Source organism: Acipenser ruthenus, chromosome 1 (assembly GCF_902713425.1).
Source record: "Acipenser ruthenus chromosome 1, fAciRut3.2 maternal haplotype, whole genome shotgun sequence".
In the NCBI taxonomy this organism is placed as follows: domain Eukaryota; kingdom Metazoa; phylum Chordata; class Actinopteri; order Acipenseriformes; family Acipenseridae; genus Acipenser; species Acipenser ruthenus.
In genome coordinates this window covers 27,140,226-27,164,314 of record NC_081189.1, presented here as the reverse complement: position 1 = coordinate 27,164,314, position 24,089 = coordinate 27,140,226, and the positions used below count along the sequence as shown (strand labels likewise).

At 37.1% G+C, this 24,089-nt stretch overlaps 2 protein-coding genes across 17 annotated transcripts in view; both read right to left on the bottom strand.

Annotated features, from left to right (window-relative positions):
* Nucleotides 1–7,433, bottom strand: part of LOC117424017 (inositol hexakisphosphate and diphosphoinositol-pentakisphosphate kinase 2-like) — a 47,367-nt gene extending 39,934 nt beyond the window's left edge. For 7 of the 13 annotated variants that reach the window (XM_059022884.1, XM_034924820.2, XM_059022900.1 and 4 more), the window contains exon 1: nt 7,004–7,432. The gene's annotated coding sequence lies outside the window, so the exon portion shown is untranslated. Of the gene's footprint in view, nt 1–3,347; nt 3,432–7,003 lie in introns of all 13 variants that reach the window. The other 6 variants (XM_034924849.2, XM_034924847.2, XM_059022931.1 and 3 more) reach the window with 3 other exon arrangements.
* Nucleotides 7,434–22,472: 15,039 nt separating this feature from the next.
* The window catches only part of LOC117409376 (peptidyl-glycine alpha-amidating monooxygenase B), a 96,592-nt gene continuing 94,975 nt past the window's right edge, over nt 22,473–24,089 (bottom strand). For all 4 annotated transcript variants that reach the window (XM_059022860.1, XM_059022873.1, XM_059022877.1 and 1 more), the window contains 2 exons: nt 23,667–23,723; nt 22,473–23,298 (listed from right to left, as the gene is read on the bottom strand). In XM_059022860.1, coding sequence (XP_058878843.1) covers nt 23,117–23,298; nt 23,667–23,723 — 239 coding nt within the window. In that variant the 3' untranslated portion in view covers nt 22,473–23,116. The remainder of the gene's footprint in view (nt 23,299–23,666; nt 23,724–24,089) is intronic.

Sequence of the window (24,089 nt, the reverse complement as noted above, 5' to 3'; positions counted from 1 at the left end):
GCACGAAGTTTAAGATGCAGTTCTGTATCAAAATGAAGCACCCTGAGAAATTGTATGCAGGCATTTTCAGTGTTGGCGATACTACTTTTAAAAAGTAATCCATTACAGTTACAAGTTAAGTGAACAAAATTGTAACTAGTTACAAAAAATAACAGTACTGCCTCTCTAATATAGACACCGATACAAGTAGTCTACTAAATAGCTAAAATTATGAACAAGAGTAAGGGAGGGGATTAAACTCATACTCTACAGAGTTTTAACTGACTGTGATCAAACAGTTGGAAAAGGGAGAGAAGTTTTCAGAAATACTGCTGGACTCCACTGGTTTAAAACCAGTCTTGAATTTGAAGTCTTTAATTGCTTTTTGCAAAGAAAAGAAATCCTGACTGATACCAACAGGAAACAAAAGTAGCAGGTAGGCTGTGTGTTTTACATGTACACTAAAACATTTTCTATGTATATTTAAAATGAGTGATTATTTCTGTAAAGTGTGTGGAGTATATGCAAGGTATTGTATAGTATTGTAATATGTTAATGCGGTACCATGATCTGTTTTGTGTTAACTGTTAATTAGGTTATAGTAAAAAAAAAAAAAAAGAAAGATAATGTTAAATTAACTTAGTTTCAATTTTAAATAACAATATTTTATTATGTCTGCATTGTATACAGTAGTAATGTGTACAGAGAATGCAGTGGCATGATTTACTTTTTGATACCGGTATTATTTGCAGCAGCCTATAGACTAGGTATTAATTTGATTTTACTCTATACTGTATAGGCCTACTATACATATTTATATATTTTTTTACATACTGTAGTGTGTATAAAGAACACGTAAATGTTATTTCAGCACGATGATTTATACATTTAAAATAAATTGAGCCCTATAAAATGTGTGTGCGAGAGATTTTTATTTCAAACCGGTCAACCCGTCTGTCTCGAGACATGTCCAGTTTAGGAAGGGACTACTGTACTTTGTAATTTTTTTTTTTCAGTTTGGTCAGACTGTAGCTCGAAATATTCTGTACTCTTGAGATGATTTTCTAGCAAGATGATATGAAAAGCACCTCATGTGACATCTGAAGTTTGACTTGGAGGCTGTGTGGTCCAGTGGTTAAAGAAAAGGGCTTGTAACCAGGAGGTCCCCGGTTCAAATCCCACCTCAGCCGCTGACTCATTGTGTGACCCTGAGCAAGTCACTTAACCTCCTTGTGCTCCGTCTTTCAGGTGAGATGTAATTGTAAGTGACTCTGCAGCTGATGCATAGTTCACACACCCTAGTCTCTGTAAGTCGCCTTGGATAAAGGCGTCTGCCAAATAATAATAATAATAATTGGTTGCACTGTTGAAGCACTTTTTTGATTTCCTCCTCCTCCACATGCTCATAAAGACAGTCATAGACATAAGAACATAAAGTTTACAAACGAGGGGAGGCCATTCAGCCCATCTTGCTCGTTTGGTTGTTAGTAGCTTAATGATCCCAGAATCTCATCAAGCAGCTTCTTGAAGGATCCCAGGGTGTCAGCTTTAACAACATTACTGGGGAGCTGGTTCCAGACCCACAATTCTCTGTGTAAAAAAAGGCCTCCTATTTTCTGTTCTGAATGCCCCTCTATCTAATCTCCACTTGTTTCTTTTTTCAGGTCGAAAAAGTCCCTTGAGTCGACATTGTCAATACCTTTTAGAATTTTGAATGCTTGAATCAGATCGCTACGTAGTCTTCTTTGTTCTAGACTGAATAGACTCAATTTATTTTAGCCTGTCTGCATATGACATGCCTTTTAAACCCGGGATAATTCTGGTTGCTCTTCTTTGCACTCTTTCTAGAGCAGCAATATCCTTTTTGTAGCGAGGTGACCAGAACTGAACACAGTATTCTAGGTGAGATCTAATGCATGTACAAAGTTTTAACATTACTTCCCTTGATTTAAATTCAACACTTTTCATTATATATCAGAGCATTTTGTTGGCCTTTTTTATAGCTTCCCCTTGAATTTCATTTTTGTGTGCTGGCAGGATTTCCCTCCTATGCTGCAGCCAATGGGGGGGGATTCCAAAATTTTAGGGGGGTGTAACAGGGGAGATCTGTGCTGACTGTCTAGCACATGCGTGGTTCTGCAGGAAGAGGGCAGCAGCCTCGTAAGATCTGCCTGTCAGTCATGGCGATGACATGGAGAGGTGAGGAAGAGGGTGTGTTGGCTTTATCTCTCTCTGAGTGGCTGAGAGGCAGGCCTTGGAGGATTGCTTGGCCCATAAGTACTGCGCTTGGTTATGCATTCGGGTGGCCGTGATTGGGAAGACCCAGAGACGCTGGCTGAGAAGGCCAGTGTAAACATAGTCCAGGCAGGAACACAAGTGGTTGGAGCGAGAGAAGAAAATAGGCAAGCATGGCTGAGAAATACAGCCAGCCTAGAGAAATAAAACAATATATAAAATAAACTGTTAAGTATCCGAGGGAACGGGTATGAGCAGAAGGGGAACCTTGGCCACCCCAGTGTATAGTAGATAACAGCGTAGGACGGAGACCCGAGCTGACTGGCTTAGCGGCAGTGGGGGCACTGCGTAAGCAGCACCTTTATTTTGTAGTTTTATTTTCCCTTTTCTTTCTTTTGTTATTTATTATTTCAAAGCACCTATGAGTGCGGCAACATTTAACTGTTTATACCAGTATTAATATTTCTATGCTCCTGTTTACCGGTGACGGTATTCAGGCCACGGACAACAGCGCCCTCTGTGGGCTAAAAGAAAATATAGAAAATAATAAAACTGGGCACCAGTGCAGTGTTTTCAATTAACCCTTTGCGGTCCTATGTCGGACCTGGTCCGACATCGCAATTTTCCCTTTCCGGTCCCATGTCAGACCCTGTACGACATCATCAAAAAGACGCAAAAAACAGGTCTCTAGTCGTTTTTTCTCTGGAAAAAGCAGAGAAAACCGGCCAATTGAGCGCCGTCCCCTGGAAGTTCCCATCCTCGGTGGGCAAAGAAATAGCCTGGACTCGAACTTGCGACGTCCAGACTATAAGGCACATCCTGCACTCCACACAGAGCGCCTTTACTGGATGCGCCACTCGGGAGCCCCGAGAATTAATCTTTTATGCAGGACTTTGTCAAAAGCTTTCTGGAAATCTAAACAAACCATGTCATATGCTTTGCAATCATCCATTGCCGATGTTGCATCCTCAAAAAAATCAAGCAGGTTAGTTAGATACAATCTCCCTTTCCTAAACCATGCTGACTGTCTCCCAGGACAATGTTACTATATAGGTAATTTTCCATTTTGGATTTTATTATAGTTTCCATAAGTTTACATATAATAGAAGTCAGGTTTATTGGTCTGTAGTTACCTGGTTCGGTTTTGTCTCCCTTTTTGTGATCGGTATTATGTTGGCAATTCTCCAGTCTGTTGGTACAACCCCTGTGTCAAGAGACTGTTGAATGATCTTGGTTAGCAGCTTTTAAATAACTTCTTTCATTTCTTTGAGTACTGTTGGGATGATCTCATCTAGCCCAGGGGATTTGTTTATTTTAAGAGCTCCTAGTCCCTTTAACACTTCTGCCTCTGCTATGCTAAATTTATGTGGGGCATGTTGTCCGTATCCTCCTTTGTAAAAACTTGTGAAAAGTAATCATTTAGTAATCATTTTGATTTGAGTTTGCAGTTCCAAGTACTGTTTCTGTGAACTTTGTTCTTGGTCCCTTTTAAACACTTTCCCTGGGCCCAGCATCTTATCTCATTCTCTATCTTCACAAGCAAAAAAAGAATACAGCTCTGACCAAAAGTTTTGCATCACCCTATAGAATGAACTAATGTTGTTTCATAGAACCGAATTAAACCTGTGTTTTAATGTGACATTTCGAAATCTAACATGAAATACTGTATACTATTATGGCTTCTGGTAGACTTTTGTGATATTATTTTGTAGTTTCTTTGATTAAGTGATGTTAAATAAAATATATATTATGTTCCTATATATATATATACACACACACACACACACACACACACACACACATATTATATATATATATATATATATATATATATATATATATATATATATATATATATATATATATATATATATATATATATATATTAAATGATGTCTCAATCCTGACATTCTAGGTAATGCAAAACTTTTGGCCATAGTTGTACAGTAGAATTATGAATTATGCACTTGGAGAGGAGTTAAAAAGAAAACAAAAAAATTGATTTGTTCTTTGAACTGCATTAATATACAAGACTGTAAAGCAGATCACTTTGTTAATTATTTCTACAGACAGGCTGAAAGTATAGGGATTTAGCCTTGCCTTTTGTCCTTTTTACTGTACAGTACTACTTCTCTAAATGGTCTCTCTCCAATCTTGAATACCCAGTTTACCTGTAACACTTCCATCATCAAATACCCAGTTGAATACTATAGGATGACATACATGGTATCACATTTGGGAAAAACAGAAAATTATAGTTTGAAAAACAAACTGCATTCAAGAAAGCAAGAAAATTGCAATAATAACATATTATGTGGGATTGTAAGCATAATCCACTGGATATGCTCAAACTTGCAAATAAATAAGAGGAGGATGCTCCTGGGATTGAACAGGTTAATCAAAGTATTAAGTTAGACTGAAGGAGCTGTCATTTTTATAAATAACAATTATTATCATCCGGCAATTTACAGACAATCCTACTTTACTACATGTTTTTTATTGTATTTTGTTTAATTCTCTTAAGATCATTGTTTACTAATGGAGTTAAATGTCAGTAACAACAGACCGAATAGTAGGCCTGTTTTCCAGGGCACAGACATGACGAAGTGCTCAAATGAGAAGTGTCGGGCCTAAACAAGCAACAGAACAGTCCCTATAGTAAACAATAAAGTGATCCACCTAGTTTGTTTGAAGGAGTACTATAAAATGTGATCTAGGCTACAGATTGAAACATATGTTCACATACCATACTTGTACTGTACTTTACAAAACACTCAACGCTACTGATGCAGTACTCTAAAGTCCAAAGAAGTACCCTTTATCCCCAAAGATTTTGTGGAATGACATTTTTTCTTTTTTGATTGGGTACTGTAGGACTACCACCCAGACAGAGCTAACAATTAGCCTAAGTACTAAAATTATAAACTGTAATCTCTCTCTTGCAGTAAACTGACTTTGTACCATGAACCAATGATACAAAAAACATAACTTTCATAGCTGCCACAAAATAAAGCTTCAGAAAAGTAAAGAAATAATTATCTGTGATCAGTGTCACATCAATGCTAACCTAACCAATAAAACAGTATGTTATAAAATAAAAATGAAACATTTCAGTATTCATTTCAAGCACATTTTAATTAGTTGCAATAGTATGATTGTATTTGGAAAATTGCTCAACAAAATGAAATGTAAAAAATACAGGCTATTTATCACGCCACCTTGGATAAAAACAAAGTTCACAATCATAACCTGCATCGACCAAAAATGACCCAGCAGGCCTAGATTTATTATAAATCTCATAACAGTTTTAAAAAATGTGGCCACTTTTTGAAATCAGGGTTTTTTTTTGTTTTGTTTTGTTGTTTTTTTTCAATTCTAGTTCCTTTTTGTTCAAGTCAATTGGATTTGGAATTAGAATTGATTAAAGGTGAATGCGAACCGGAACTGGAATTGGAAATTAATTTTAAAAAGGAATTAACTCCAACCCTGGTTGAAATCCAAACACTTAACATCTTAATTGCCCAGCCTTACTTACAATAACTGGGCAATTCCCGGTCAAGTGTCTATTTCAAAAAAAGTTTAGATAATGTCAGAGACCAAAACCAAGGAGTGCATAAAAAATGTTTCTTTGCTTTCCTCTGCCAATATGGATATAATATAAACTGAGAAGAGGGACCCTACTAACTCAGTCCACATGATGTCTGCCAACAAAACACAACAGCCTCATTGAAATTATATATATATATATATATATATATATATATATATATATATACACACACACACACACATACATATATATATATATATATATATATATATATATATATATATATATATATATATATACACACACACACACACACACACACATATATATATACATATATATATACATATATATATATATATATATATATATATATATATATATATATATATATATATATATATATATATATATTAGTTTTTTCACTGGCATGGCTACCATCATCACCTGGGCAGTGGGCTGAAAATGAACCACCAGTCACAAGTCTAAAATACTTCCGTCAACACACACTTCAGAGTGTTTACAGCAAGTACAGCACCCTGTTCATGACAACCAACTTAACCACAGATTTTTTTATTACCTGGAAAAGTGTAAAAACTCGAAAAGAAAAAGGTTGGTGGAGCAGGTTTTTAGAGTTCGTGCTAACTGATAAAATGATCTTATTTGTGTCTCCTGATTATGAAGAGCACAGTCATCATTCATCGCTCTCTCTCTCTATATATATAACTGAAAACCCTAGCTTTCATCTCAGGAGTCAGAGTGCTGATGCCATTGACATTTCATCATGTGCTTAGTTTACGACGACTTTCCTGGCAGTTTGCGAGTGCATGAGATTAAAATGATTCAACACAATGCTTGCTTGTCTCAATCTAAAACTTGCGGTGAAAGTACACTTCCTCTCAACAACGAACAAGTCTGAATGCCAATGCAAGCACCGCAACAGTACGCATACCAGTCTTCACAAGCAGCACAATATGTTTTGTCACCAGAATGCATCCAAATAATTTTACTCTAAGTAGAAATATACCATAAAAAGCTACATTTATGATCGAGGTTTATATTGCATTACCAGTTCACTCAGCAGAGAGGGGGAAGTGATGCTGCAGAGGTACGGTACTCAGTTACTGCTTTGTCGTGCTGGTTTCGCCTCACACATGGCTGCATACAGACGCAGTGTTGCAACCAACTCCATGAATAATAAAGAATATGTGCTGATTTGAAGAGTTGTTAATAATGTACCTGTTAGGCTGTTTTCCCTGATGATTCTCGCACTCGCCTTAGTCTTTGTTTACTGTTTTGTATCTCCGTAACCACCTTCTTACAAGCTCGCCTGCTGCATCAGTATTGCCTGGTCCTCTCCAGCCCTCGTTTCTCTTCAGCCCACTGTTCCCAGAGCTTCCCCAACCGCAGAGGTTAGCTCCGAAGGACTGCAAGATTTCCGGCCTGTCCCACACTACAACCCGCTACAGCAGCGATCTTTCACTGGGCTCGACATCTCCACACCAAGCCTTTCCTGCCGCAGCTCGAGGGCTATCGAGCACCAGACAGCATCAACAGAACCAGCAACTGTCGTCGGGTCGTGAAGGGTATCGCAGCAAGAGGTCCGCGTGCATCTGCTACATCCAATCTGGTACAGTTGCGCGCGCACACCCCCACAGTGACACAACAGGGTAGGCGTGACATTGATAGAAGGAAATAAAATAAACAATCAGCACCGTTTATTTCAGACCAACCAGAGGAGGAGATTGTGACGAATGTGATAAGTTTAATTCAGTCCCATGTGTTGAGTAATACATATGAGTATTAATACAATAGTTTTCAACGACCTAAAAGGCCTAGAGAAACCTTTATGTAATGAATATATAAATGTTATTTTTATTCATGCGCGGCACATAGAGCATCTGCACAACCAAAAATATGAGTTAAAAAAAAGAACATAAATGTGTTTATAAAAATGCATAATAGCAAAACATTTGTGTTCTTGTCTACCTATCTAAGTGGGGACTTGGGCATGGTTACACATCCACCAAGTGGAGGATCGGTAGACCAAGTCCCCACTAGGCAAAGCCTTTAAATCAACTTAAAATGGATTGGCTGGTGCGGAAAGAACTGAAACAGTGTTGGTAGTTTGACTGGCTGGTTTTGAGGCAGGGTGTTATTTGATCCAGCTGATGACAGAATTGTGGACCAATCGTGTCTTTCCTGTTGATTTGCTGTCCAGTGGCTGCGAATTGAGCCTTCATTAAGACATGATTTTACTTGTTTTATTATTATTATTTATTATTATTATTTATTTCTTAGCAGACGCCCTTATCCAGGGCGACTTACAGTTGTTCCATGATATCACTTTTTTTTTTTTTTTTTTTTTTTTTACATACAATTACCCATTTATACAGTTGGGTTGTTTTTACTGGAGCAATCTGGGTAAAGTACCTTGCTCAAGGGTACAGCAGCAGTGTGCCCAACTGGGGATTGAACCCACAACCCTCCGGTCAAGAGTTCAGAGCCCTAACCACTACACACTGCTGTTTAAGTAGCTTTTTATGTTATCAGATTAGTTGCAGATTAGAATGTTAAAGGAAAAATCCAGTATTTATGCACAGATTGATTTAAAATTTAGTTCACAGTTAAGCACTTCAACGTTCCAGGGGGCATCTATGCGAAATAGAAGCCCGCTAGATCTGGAAGCTGATTGGCTGTTCACACTCAATCGTTTTCTAAATATATATTTTATATCTCACAGGCATTTCAACTTGGAACAACAAAGAAACAAAAAAGGAATATTACAAAGAGTTCACCATTTCTGAGTGCCTGGATTGTGGGAGCAAATTTAGAGACTGTCCACCAGGATATGTTGGTGACGGGAGATGAGGAGTCATCGGAGGTTTTTACTGTGAGGACTCCTTTCATGGCTACTGCTCGCAGGACTGCGGGATGCAGCACATAAATCTGTGAATACAGATCCATCCAGGGTATTCCACCCTGGATCTGTATTCACAGTGTCCTTACTGCTCTCAAAAACGTGTGAGCTGGTAAATCTATGTAAATAGTATTTGTAAATATTTAATAAAGTTCTATCTTCACAATTTTAATCTCTGCCTGTTTTATAGTTCTTGTGACAGGAAAGCAGGAATCCAACCAGAAAAGCTGAAGGGGGGCTTCAAAATAAAATAAAAGCCTCACCTGAAGGTTACTGTGAATGAATTACTGTGGTCATCTTTACATGATTTATATTATATATACTTGGTGTGGGATTTTGTCCATTTTTGGTTTTGTGGGATTTTGTCCATGTAGATTATGTACTGTGGGATTTTGTCTGGATACCCCAGACATACAATTTAAATTAATATTTTATGAACAAGTTCAACCCAAAAGTTTATTTATCAATCAGAGAACATGTGAGGGGCATCATTTATTAAATATAAACCATAACTAAACATTCAGGTATGTCACAGACAGGTTAGCTATGTCCTTCATATTCCAGAGCCCATTAGTTTCATATGACAGTTTTTTGCAAATAAGAAAGCTGAGCGAATAACCTACGTGAATAAGAAGGTTTGGCAGATTTGTGTGAAGCTATCAGTTAAAGGTATTGTTGCAATGGGCACAAACACAGATAATTGAATGGTTTCCAAAGAAGCGGAGGATGACCTATAGATCAGAGGATAGTAATTTTTTAAAGTACAGTACGTTTAAATCAAGACCACTGAAAAAGGTTGTTTTTTTTTCACAAAACACATGGTGCAAATTGCACATCTGGGTAATGTGCAATAAATCAGTCCCTATTTTGTTTGTATGAATATCCATATTCACACTATTATCTGTAACACAGGAAGCAAACTTAAAGTGTCAGGGCAGGAACAGTTTCAAAGTGAAATAAGTTGCACAATAACAAGGAGGTAAAGCACCCGCACAAAGACTGAAGTCAGTTACATTTAAACATACAATGTGATTCCCTACAGTGTCTGCCTACCCATTGTGTGCAGTGTGGAGTTGTTGGGTATTTGGAATAGCAACAGCCAGTGGCTGTGCCTTTGTTTACAGAAGATTTGGGTTAAATATTGTAGGTTACGTTAGGTGGATTCTTGAAGTGAATATTTAAAATACAGTAAACATGTTCTATTATAAATCCTAGCCCTCTCCAGAGACAAACAATACTGAAAGATGTTTTAGATTATTAATATTCTGAATAAAATAGAAGTTACAGGCTATGTAGGAGTCATTTAAATAAGATTAGATGATTTTAATTCAAAGCACTCCACCAGAAGATGCAGTATTATTATCATAGTCAGATGATTAGTAGATTCATTATATTCCCATATTTCAAAGGAAATGACCAGTTTCCTCTTTGTTTCTAATGTCTTAGATCCCAAAGACTGACAAAGACTTTTTTAAAAGTTTGCCTTATTTTCTTTTAATTAAAGGTGCAGTGCCCAATAGAATTGTCTTACCTCACAAGCCTATGTTAAAAATATTAGCTTTATAAGTAGTATTATTTGTTCATTTAGCAGACGCCTTTATCCAAGGCGACTTAACACAGAGACTAGAATGTGTGAACTATGCATCAGCTGCAGAGTCACTTACAATTACGTCTCACCCGAAAGACGGAGCACAAGAAGGTTACGTGACTTGCTCAGAGTCACACAATGAGTCAGTGGCTGAGGTGGGATTTGAACCAGGGACCTCCATGGTTACAAGCCCTTTTCTTTAACCACTGGACCACACAGCTTCATTAACTGAAGGTATCCCTACCCATACCATAGTTGCAGTATTAGGGTGATTATTTAGTTCTACATATTGTAAACAAACAGGTTAGCCAAAATGTCTAGTTGTCAATGTAGTACAAAAGGATTTTTTTGGTGGAAAATATTGTGGAGCACTGCAGCTTTAAGAATACCAAAACATCTAGAAGGGAAATAGCAAATCTCAATATTAGTCACAATATTAACAAACTTCTACCAGGAACCCCTTCAGAAAAAAAGACCTGTAGTACTGTATTAGCTCTCTGTGTGTTGACTGGCTGAGCTGGGAGATACTGAATCTCTTATGAAGTAGTCTTTCATAGGAATCACAAAAAAGTTGGTTACAGGTTAATAAATTGCACAACATTACAGTGATATTTCTATCAACATTGGAGATCTTGTGACTACAGTTTACTGAGGCCTATTACATACACGTCTGTGATCTAAGTGTCTTTTTACAAGCGTCGAAAAAAAAGGCATGTTGAATTCAAAATGGTATACAGTACCAGTTGTGTTCTTGTGACCTTTGAATGTACTCGTTTTCTGTTTACTGTCATTTCAATGCTCTCAAGGTAAATTCAAGTATATTTGGTATATTTTTTGTTGTGCTTACATTATGATCCATACATTATCAAATATCAAATGTTTCTTTCTTTCTGCATACCCTAAATTTGGAGGTTCGGATTTCCTCAGGGACTAATGCATTCCTATGGGATGAATGCTCCTTGAACATAACTCTTCCTGCCATGAGAATAGTATTTGAGCTAAAACTATAATATATTAAACAGACGCATGTTTCCAGCTCATAGTTAATTATTGCATGTTTAAAGATTATTCTTTCCTTTTTGTTGCCATTCGCTGCACTTGTTTTTCAGAAGAGGATTAATAAAATGTTTGCAACGTTAACTTGTGTGCTAAACAGCAGTGTGAAAATGTTTAGGGCATCTACAGTGTTGATCTTTATTTAGGAACACAAGGTAAAAGTTAGTCTGCAATTAATGTATAAATTAAAAGGGGTATGCACAGTATCATGCATTTGAGAAACTGTGTACCTCTTTTATTGGATTTTATTTCTAACTGTTCTAATGTATTTCCCCTTGTGCTTCATCCTAAACTTTTTTTTTTCTGTATGTGTCCAGACTCAAGTTTTAAACTCTATCATTACTAAAATGATTATTGAGTGGCTGGCGAGGTGTCTAACAGTATAATAAAGCATATATTTTTAGAATTATCCCTACTATCAGTTATTAAAAAAAGGACCTAATCCTGAAAAGAAAATAACAAAAGAACAAAACATATATATGTACCAGTTTTACATGATATTGTAGCAAGTATTGAGATACAAAGGAATTGGATAGGAAAGGCAGCACTGATTTGAGGAGCTTTATCTCAAATGACAGCTTGGATCCTGTGGTTTACACTTTTGACCCAGTTCAAGGGTTTTACAGATTGCCTCACCAAGTCATGCTGATTTTTGGTTCCTGGTTGTTAGCCCTTGGCATCAGGGTTCGGCCTCCCACAGCAGTGGATTGATGCTATTGTCCATAACCATGTGGTGTGTCACTGGTTGTTGTCCTGCAGTAAGAGACATTGCCTGTGAATACTGCCAGCAGTGGAGACACTTCCTATAAGCACTTGGATGCCCAATCCAATTAACTTTTGCAATTAATCATTGCAAACCCATTAATCACCACCACTGATTGGCACAGTGTAGGTCTGGGCAAGCTGCTCTCGCGGTTGCTTACAAATCCAGAAATCCCCATATTTGTCAAACACTGCTTATGTTTACTTACTTTTCCAGACATAGTATATCATTTTCCAAATATAATTACAATTATGTTAATGTAGCAACAAACTACATTAACGTAATTGTATGCTGTAATAACAGAGACTTATTTTTTAATTACTGGACCTTGTCATCACCATTGAAAGTGATTTGTGAAGTACATGCTGTGATATTATCAAAGGACACATTCTGATTAGTTCTGAGAGGTTTAAAACCATTTTTGCTGTTATTTTTTATTGGGAAGGTGATGTGGTCCAGTAATCTATAGCTCATTTCACACTGGAATGCTCTACCTGGGTCGAAACCTACCTGGGTCAGGACCCGGTGTCATGCAGGTCGGGTACGCGATTTCACACTGCTTTTGATAAAGCAGGGTTGACCTGGGTGACAGGTTCACGTAAACAATACACATATCAATGCTCCGGAAGCAGCTTGTTACAGACGCTTCCATCCAAGCTTCTCTGGATTGAACCATCGGCCCAAATGGTTGATTAGAGAAAATATTTCTACATCCCTGCTGTAATCTGGCTCATGCAATAATATTGTTGTGATTATTTATAAATATTGAAATATTTCTGTTTCTGTTTCAGTATATTTTATGTTTTACAATGATGTGAAACATAACACATTCAGTTTTATATGACCATCAATTTAGTATTATCACATTAATAGTACACTAAATATTATCCAGTATGCAAAAAAACCATCTATAACTTGAATCATAACACGATTTAACTACACTCATTAAAATGCCATCTGCTATGCTCAGTATGGCCTATTGCTTTCCACTGCTTGTTTTAAAGACCCTCAAGAATGCTTATGTAATTGTAAGTGTAACAAGCACTTACTCTGATATGCCCAAGGAGGTCTGAGGTAGATTTCGCTGAGATACTACAATGTCTGCCATTGGCTTCGAATTTATCCCAGGCATTGTCTGGTATAATGAAATGCAAAGCAGCCTGAGATCTAGGAAATAACATGTTGGTAACTTAAGCAAGTACTATGTGAGTGACTTGAACTTGAACTGAAGACAGGCAGCTTATATATACCAATCCTCTTGATTGACTCATAATAGAGATGTTTGAGAAGGTTTTCAATATTAGTTTATACAACTTCCAAAGTCTGCCAGTATCAACACCAGTATCCCTGCAGAAAACAGTCCCGCTTTCCATGTTGTAATAAACAGGGCTGAAATTCTAAGAAATTGTGGCAACAGCATTTTAATTTACAGTAAACAGCTTACATTGACTAGTGTTCTGAAAATATTTTTGTAACCTTCATGGTGTTTAGAGGCATGTCAGGACTAATTTAAACTGCATAGGATTCATCATTTATTATTTTCACATGGAAACTAAAAACACTGATCTGTTTACTAGTACTACTTTTGTTATAGACCTACCTTTATACCACACAGAAAATACAAGTTTTTGAAGTATTTAATCATAACAGCAGAACCTTTATCATAGCACATAAGTGATGGCGTTGAACACTATGGATGAAGTTTTACATTTTTTAATATCAATTTTATAATATCATTTTTTATTTAATAGTTATATATATATATATAACGTTATGAGTTGAGCATCATGTAGAACCTGAATTCCCTTGACAGTAATTGACAGTCACACAACGTGTCAGAAATATAAGAACAAGATTTTATTTAAAAATAAAAAGTGTGCACAACTAATCTAATCTTACAGAAAGGAAAGGCTGTTGGTTAGGGATGCTCATGAACAGTATACAGCTCATTGATTCCTTAGTCAAACGATTACAAGAACCACAACATTATTGGCATACATGGCTAAGATACTGATATTAATTATGATTAATTACAGTGGTGTACTTTGCATTAGTATTTTCAATACTTGTTTCTCATTTTAATCAATCATATATCATATCAAAAAGCAAAAGAATTAATTACACTTCCCATCATTCCAATATCTAATTTATCAAATTAGTTTTACTGTGTTAATTTAGTTTAGACGTGATCTACCAAACTGACAATATGTTATCAACCTCAATTGATTCTATATTCAAATTATCTCAGAAATTGGGCAATGATTAAATTCTCTGCATTTATTAGGCAACTCCTTTGAGTTACACATTTTCAACAAACACAATACATTTCTTGCACACTCCAAAACAGGAAGTTATATTCTATTCCTAGAACAATGTATCCACTAACTTGATAGCATTAGCTACAGTTAATTTCAAGAGTAATAAAATGTTTATATTTGATATGCTGAATACTTATAGATTTTGAACAAAGAAGTCTGTCTTCTTAGGGTGATGAGAACATTGCAGTTTCTCCCATCTATCTCTCTATCTGAAGTTCCACCGAAAGAAAAGAAGACGGTTGTCCTTGTCATTGTATTGCATCGGCTCTCAGCAAAACAATAGTTATTTTCAAAGGGAGACAGCAGTTAACTTGTAATAGTCTTGCAACATTATCTTTGACTTTTTGGAAGGTTTCCAACTGGAAATAGTTCAGTTGATCAGATGCAACTCACAATTCAAAGAATGTGTTGCAATTGAAAAGTTATGTAGTTTGTAAAAGTGCTCTTGTTGCAATTCTTTTGGTATGGACTATAGGACCTTCCTGAGGCACAGCTGCTGGCTTTTGCTTCAGTTCATTTTGTGGTTGGTTTCTAGCAGCGAAATAACAAAGACCTGCTTTCGGATCAATGCAGTGTCCTGTTTCCTGGTTTAGTCTCTCGCACAGCAGAAAGCAGGGCCCTCTTAGGATCTGATTTCACCCTCTCTTAGCCTTCTCAGAACATGATTCTACCCCCACTTCAGAGCATGACTTCAGAACATAACTTCTTGCTTGTCCCAGTCTTTTGAATTAAACCCGACCCGTCTTGATTTGATCGTTGAATTCATGGGTGGTGTTTAAAGTCACGCAACGTGCTTAAACACTGGTTGATTTGTCTGGACCACTCCTTGTGTAACAGGGGCAAAGGCGAAGGCAACTGAGCCTGATCCAGCATAGGACCGTGGGCAGCTACCTCAAGGGCAACTATGCTCAGGCTAAGCCACCGCCGTGCCATGCAGTAATCTGACTACGCCAGCTCGACAAAGAAAGAGCAACTAAAACGTAATGTTTGCCAATTTTGCCCTAGTTTAACAGCACAGGTTAATGGATAAGACTGACCAGGACTTTGGTGGCCTGTGTTGATGACTTGAGTCCGTCTCTCACAACAAGCAGAAGTGAATGTGCAAAACAACACTCGTGTTGAGGCAGGTATTCCATGGGACTGTCATCTGACACACTCTCACCATCCAGGTCACTTTCACTGGAGTCCTGAGGGGCTTTTGGCTTGAGGATGGAACCCTGCAACCATATTGGAAGCATTGCCAGTGACAATACTGGAAATTTTACTTGACATGTTGTAGGTGGCCACAATTTGCTTGTAGTACTGGAGTATATTGTCCGCTGTGTGTTTCTTCTTGACACGTTTGCAGGCAAACAACACTGTCTTTAGGGCGTCGTTGATGATCATGTGGCCAGTGACTAGATCATAAATCAATAGTGAGGCAAACACTCTGGGCCAGTTTGACAAGTTCCTGCAGCTTACTGTGCAGAAGGGTATACTGCTCATGCATCAGGGAATGGACAAAGTGCATGTGGCTGGGGATGCTGAAGGCTGGTTGAGTTTCTTGCATGAAGGCATAGAAGAGGGAGTTCTCCATGCGACACTGACATAAGCTTTCCGTCTACAAGACTGACAAGCAGTATCTGCCTGTATCTGACGAGGGTCAGTGCTGCTCCATTTCTCAGCAGGTGTGGTGAGGGTGGATAGAGGTGGCTGTTGTTTGGCTTGGCTAGATGCTGGCTCCAAGGGTATTGAGGCATGTTTTCTGTAAAAAATAAATAAAGAAAAAAATAAGAAAGAAAATAACAAACAATATGTTAAATACTACTAAATAATATTAAATTATAGAATTGATCAGACACAGCAAAGAAAAAATAAGTTACGTAATACCCCTTATTACCAGCCATGCCTAACAAAAGGTGCAGTTGCAGTTATTATAACCCACTAGCTACCCCTTCAGCCCCAGTTAGACTGCATTGCTTATAAAAACTAAATTGTGGACTTATGAAATACCCTAGTTCCAATTTTACACAATATTGATTTCATATTAAATGTGCCTTGACCTTCAGCATTTAACATGGGCTAACAAAGCATGCGCATAATGACCACTACCTATGTTTCTTAATGCTACAATACAATTTTATCCAGCAGAAAAATACATCAACTTGACCTTCAGCACTTGACCTGGGCCAGCCAAGTATGCACATAACGGCCATTACCTAGGCTTCTTCATGTTTCAGTGCTTTCAATAGCATCATAATTAGCATCACCATTTCCATAAGGATGCATCTACTTTACAGTACATGTCATTTTATGTCCTAGCAGCTTTAAGTAGATAAAAGAAAGGTTTGTGTTATTGTGCAAAAAGGAAGAACTTAATGTGATTTAGGAGGTTTGAAGCAGCTCTTCTTTTAAAGCTCATATCCACTGGGCAGTGGTTACACTCTTCCTCAGCATTGTCAGGTATATCACAGTGCTCATAGACAACTGAAACTGATCAACTGTCAAATGCGCATACTATGCAAACAGATTCAAATGCAAATGGGGTGTATATTTCTTGATCGCATTTAATTTAAAATGCAAGAAAGAAGGGATGCTAATAGGGTGGCACACCAAACAGAGTAGTTACATAACATTGAAGTTTACAGAAATCACCCCCCCCCCCCGCCCAAATGCAGTTTCGTAATGTCTACTCTGAAGAGAAGCTTCTGTAAATACTCACACACATACAGCACACACAGTAATACAGACAGACAGGTTGGAATACTTTTAAAGCTGCTTGATATTTGACTGGGTAGATGTAGAAATCTATAAAAGCTGCCTCGTTGACCTTTAAAATGCAGTAGAGATAATATAACAAGGGGGGTATTCAGCAGTGGGCTGTCCAAATAAGGAAAAAAAATCCAGAGGTTTAGGCAAATTGTAGAGATATTTGGTTAATCGGATAACAGTAGAAAAAAAACCAAAACAAACATTGTTATAATAGTAAAATATGAACATATTCCAAGCCTTCTTTTGTGCTCATAACCTGAATAGCATTTTTACCTTATTTAGCTTATGTACTGTAAACAAACACTCACCCACTCAGGTTTGTTGCCCCTTTAAAAATTGACCCAGCACACACAAAATGGATTTTTAAGCGCTAGTGCGCTATTTTTAATAAACACCAAAATAAACAAAAATACAAAACAAACACCTAGCTCTGTACGAGCACTAACTAACACACAGGAACACCCTGACTACCAGTGGGACAGCTAGGCTGTTTCCCCACTACACAATAAACAACACCACACAGGTTTAATACAACACACTTTTCCCTTACGACTGCTGGGAGGCAGAGTACCTCTTCCTACCTCCTACTCAGCAGCCCTGAGCAGACTGACTGCTCTCCTTATAAACCCTGCACCTGGCTCTAATTTACAATCATAGCCAGGTGCAGGTGATAATTAACAATAAAACAATTAACAGAAAAACAATTAAACAAGACAAATGTGCATTCCGCACATGTTTTTACTGCAGAGAGGTTTTAACCCCCTCCCTGCTGTCTCACAGTATATATATATATATATATATATATATATATATATATATATATATATATATATATATATATATATATATATATATATATATATATGTACAACCTTTGAAGAACCCTTCAATCTTTAGAGACTGTTTCAAATTTCAACAAAAGTATCATAATTCCTACAGTAAAACAACCAGATCTGCTGGTCACCTTCTCTAAGCAGCCGATAAACCGTGAGAGGGGCCTTGAATAAGCTGCCACAATGGAAGGCATCTTGCTCAGATACAGTCAGATGGGATTAGACTGTTCAGTGAGGGTTTGAAAGCCCTGCAGAGCTATCAAAATGAAGACAGACCAAAGAGAGCGGAACTGGAGTAGCAGCAGCTGTCAAAGCCTCAGATACACAGGAACCTGACAGATATGATACCAGGCATCTAACAGGGGGTGAACTGGGTATCTGCCACCTAGAATCCTCCTAACTGGCTGGGTTCACTGCTAGAACTGGACATAATTTTAAAATCACAAGAGCATCTTCTACTGTAAACGCCCTCCAGTAAATAAATTCTGTCATCCCAATTTCGAGATCACCATTGATTCAAACTGGAGTTCCCAATTAAGATTTTTTTTTTTTCAAAGTTCCTTGCTGGTCATGACAGTGTTTTTCCACTGTTTATTTATTTATTTATTTATTTATCTATTTTTATGCCATTGTGAAGTATTGTTTCAGGTTTTATTAAATCACAATATTGTATGTGATAACCTTATAGGCCTAATATATATATATATATATATATATATATATATATATATATATATATATATATATATATATATATATTATTTTACCAGTTGTTCAGTGTTATGCTTAAATGATATAATTCATTCGACAGTACCCATATTTGCAACTGGAATATAGAATGCAAAGTTACAGATCAAGTAAATATAGCAGTTCCTTGATAGATTTGGAAGTATAGTTATCTACCACAAGGTGTCTCTCAAGCGCCACATTACAACTGAATTCTTGCATTGCAGTAGTAATAACACGGTGTAACAATTATTTATTTATTTTTTTTTGGTTCCTGGGTAGTAAGTGTTATTTCCTAATTGCTTATGCCTCAAAAGTGTAGAAAATGGCTATTATTCCCCACAAACTTTGCTTTTGTGACCAGGACAGTGATATTTTGAAATTTACCTATTTTCCAGAACATTCCAGATAGATTCAGTGCTGAGTAAACTTGGAGTAACTTCTAGAACTTCCCAGTAATATAAATAGTAGTATAAATACAGGGGCCTTAAGCCCACCAGTTCAGTTTAGTTCCAGCTGCCTAAGTGGATACATATCTGCATTTTTCTGAGATGGCATCAAATTCATAGGAGACTTCAAAATGGTGGCATTCCTGATGGGTCTCCAAGGCGGTTTTACCAAGTTTCCCTGCTATCTTTGCCTTTGGGACAGCAGGGACACCAAGGCGCACTACCACAGGCGGGACTGGCCACAGCGGACCGAGTTCTCTGTGGGGAGGAACAACGTCAAGTGGGAGCCACTGGTGGACCCCCGGAAGGTGCTGATGCCACCACTGCACATCAAATTGGGCCTTATCAAACAATTTGTCAGAGCTCTAGATAAGGAGTCGACAGCCTTCAAGTACCTTCAAGACTTCTTCCCTAAGCTGTCTGAGGCAAAGGTCAAAGCCGGTGTCTTCGTCGGACCACAGATAAAGAAGATCCTGGAGTGCAATGAATTCCACAAGAAGCTCACTAGTAAGGAGAAAGCGGCTTGGAACAGCTTTGTCGCAGTGGTTCGGGGCTTCCTGGGCAATCACAAGGCCGAAAACTATGTGGAGCTGGTTGAGACTCTGGTGAAGAACTACAGCACAATGGGCTGTAGGATGTCCCTCAAAGTCCATATCCTTGATGCTCATCTTGATAAATTCAAGGAGAACATGGGAGCGTACTCGGAGGAGCAAGGCGAGCGCTTCCACCAGGATATACTGGACTTTGAACGCCGCTACCAAGGACTGTATAACGAGAACATGATGGGAGACTACATTTGGGGGCTGATTCGTGAAAGTGATTTACAGTATAATCGTAAATCTTGAAAAACTACTCACTTCTAAATATTTTGTAGTCATTTTTGTATTACTTTAGTATAAATACATGTTAATTTGGATTCATATGTTGTTTTTTTCTGACTTTATGTGAACGAAAAGACACAAATTCACCCATTTTCTCATTGGAAATAGGTAAATTTCAAAATATCACTGTCCTGGTCACAAAAGCAAAGTTTGTGGGGAATAATAGCCATTTTCTATACTTTTGAGGCATAAGCAATTAGGAAATAACACTTACTACCCAGGAACAAAAATTGTGTTACATAGTGTAATTTCTCAGATTTTTTTTGTATGTTCAATTTTTATTTTCCTTGATTTAAAAGATTATAAGCAGCAGCTGTCTGAATTATCTTTCATAGCTCACAGTCTAATTTGATCAAAGATTGTATTTGATTTACTTTTTACTATATGTTGTCCCTGCCACCAAATGCACAACACTGATACTCATCTAGCTGTAAACATGCAGTATAAAAATTAATAATCCAATGATCATTGATTCAAAACAATACAGATTTTGACAACATGTGAGCCCATATCTCTTCCATGCATAGAGGGCAAAGAGAAACTTACTAGAGGAAGTGTGTCTATTACAGGGCAGTCTATCACACACAAGCAGACCATCTCTATGTCTCCTTTGAAATTCTGCTTTAACACCCTATTAAAATAAATAAAACTTTATGAATGACTGCAATATTAGATGGCGGAATGCTTAATATATCTGTTATCTGTGTCCTTTGAGTATACCAAGAAGCTTGCAAAAATGAGACAGAACTAGTGTTAAATGGGATGATAACATTTTTCTGGTGTAATGTGATACTGTCATTGGATGTAGAGTAATTCACAAGCTTCAGACAATGAACATTTTGCTATCTGCTTATAAATAGCTGTTGGGCATGTTAGTGATTTATTGTCACAATCTAAAAGCTATGCTTCACCAAATTAGCAATAGCCCAGAAGTCAAGACCAGTGTACAAAGAAAATCAGCTATGATCTCAGGTAAATGTTTTATGCGGTCACCTTCACTTATTAGTCATATCTCTTATAATGAATACAACGCTGTAAAGCTCTAAACAATATAATATATTAATGGTATTTAAATGAGAATGGGCATTAAATATTATCCAATATAATTTCATGCTGTCCCTTTGGATTTTCATTCAATTTCTCAAAGTGGGACTATTTCATGGTATATACAGAATGTAAATCGCATTGGTGTTTATAATATGTAGAATGAAAATACCTGAGGCAACTATACTTACTTAATTAAAAAAAAAAAAAAAAAAAAAAAAGCTTTAGGGTCTACACAGTTTATTTATTTTTTAAAGTAACAACCTATCCTCTGCAATAGCATGTACTGCACTGTGGTTTTATAGATTTAGGTCAATACCTGTACTGACCAGCTGATTCTTGAACAAAATAAAACTGATAAATTGAATGTATCATTTGTTTCATCAAGCAAGGATAAGAACGGTGTGCTTGATGAAACAAATGATACATTCAATTTATCAGAGGTTGGGTTGACATACAAAACATGATGTTAGATCAAATCATTTATTCTGTCAATCCACCATTTAGAAAAGTGTTACTGTTGGTAGATCTGTGGCCAGGAGGTTTCAGGCCCTCCAGTTTCTTCCTCCTGTCAAGCAGTATTCATTTTCCATGGAGCACAACAACAACATTTATTTGATATATTTAGCTATTCTGAACACTGGAAATGCTACATTGATTTCTATACAGACAATTCATTAATTTATAGTTTATTAATACTTAATTCATCATCCTCTGCAGGGAATGCTTATCTCCATCAATAGTTCTAGTGAAAGTGCCTTTCTACTTGTAATTACCTGCATATCCAACTTTTAGCTGTTGCTTGAGAATGGTTGATCCAATGGTATGGTCAGTCATTACTTCATTAGAATCTGGGTCAATTACTGAATTACATGTTTGAGAAAACTTGAATGCATTTTGTACTACAGGCAAGCTATAGGGATCTATTTGTGATTTTGATACACCTGTAAATTGTTAAAATATTCTATTGAACATCTTGTGGATGTAGCTCTTGTTGGCCTTTATAATAACGTATTTTTTTTATCATATTCATACCCTTGATGGGGATATTACTTTCAGGTGTTGTTCAAATACTTTATACTTGTTTTACACCAATGATAACAATCACTTCTTCCTTTGGGTACTTGCACCTGGCTTCTCTTGATTTTTTTTGCTGATGTTTGAACAGTATGCAAAGCTTGTCACTTAGTAACTGGACTCTGTCCAGTGGGAAAAACAATATTCCGAAGGTAAAAAAGCAACCCGGGGAAAAGGCAGTCAAGAAAAGTGTCCTTGATGGATGGCTTTGTTGTGCATATAGAGATACGGTTTGTAGGCTTTACATTTTTTTTTAGGAATGGAATACTGAATGATTCAGAACACAAGACAGTACATAAATCTATGCTTTACAGACACTTTATTACACAAATTACATTGTTACTGAAAATAGTGTTCTGATAGTATAACCTCAGTATTTGACAATAAATATCAGACCCATCTCAGCACTACATCAAATAGGAAATTTAGTAAATACAATTTTAAATACAGAATACATTTTATTACCCTTTTCCTTTCGATTAATGAGATAACATGGAAAAAATAGAAGACAAAACTCAGCAGCTCTGTCTTTTTATGTGGCACACGTTGTTTTTCCGTACTGCTGAAGGCTAAATACTTAATTGAAAAGGCACAAATGTACAGATAAGAATTCTCTCAACCACAAGTCCCACAAATGAAAACAGAAACATGTTGTTTGGCTGGTTAATGCTGGAAGAAGCTATTGCAAAAAAGTAGTAAAAATAAAACACTACAAACAAAAAACTAAAAAGATTTCTGATGATTCACCTTTGCACTACCAGCATTTTGAATCTGGTACCATTTATATGACAAAACTGAACAGAATGACAGTCAGAAGTGGAATTTTACGCAAACAAATAAATTATTGGCAGCCAATGCAGTTACAGTTACTATTAAATACACATCCTGAACACATGAGCAATAGGGAAGTCGGCGTTGTTCAGAGTTTCGGTGTTGCAATTCAGTTTCAGGAAGATGAGGAGACTGGAGGCTGAGGGGCAGAGTACTCTTCTGTTTCTGAGTCTGTGGCTTCTTCATCATCCTTCTCGTGATCACTTCCTTCTGTGCTCAGCCTGTCGAATCCTTTCCTGCTGTAGCCTTTGTGACTTGCGAAGAAGTTCCCTAGATTAAGGCCACCGCTGCCTTTCCCTGTGCATGGCAGAATGGACATTAGTTCATATTGATTTGCCCAGTAACAATCTGCAAAAGGTTGCTTTTTTGGTTATATACTCTGTTTCTGTCAACCTTTGCTTCACAGCCTATATTGATATACAAAACATCTTCTAACGACATCAGTGTGGCATCAGTAATGAAATCCTACACACAGCTCATTCGTTTAAATAATCTAGTGTATAAAAATAATGCAGCAGGATTTGAAGGGTATCTGAAGCCATTTACTAACAGGTGTTGCGTGTCCCTGTGAAAATGCTGCTTTTTTTAACTGTCATCTTGATCACGGAAGCAATGTTAATGTGTACATCATTTTCTAATGGTATTTATTAGTCTATCCCACTTACCTCTAAGTTTTCCTAAGATTCCCCCAGATGAACTGGATTCCAATTTTTCAGTACCTTCTAGAAAAAGAAAATAGTAGTAAAAAGTCAAATATGATACAGTCTCAAGGGAATACCTTTATCAATGGCAGCAATATTAGAAAACTGTAGCCTGAAAACTGTTTTTATCTTTTACAGTACTCTTCAAAAAACTGGCAAAGCATTTAGTGAGTCTGATTATCACTTCACATCAAACTAGTACTGATGCCTCTCGCTAAGCTCAGAAATCTGGTTGAGTCTCAGACTTTCGTATACTGCCAAAGGTTAAGATTAAGATCAGGTCTTTGGAGAGGCCAGTATATCAATGTCACTTCCCCATCTCTGACTTTTCTCTCTAAATAGTGCTGATAGAGTGCTGCAGTGGTCTGAGATCATTATCACATTGGA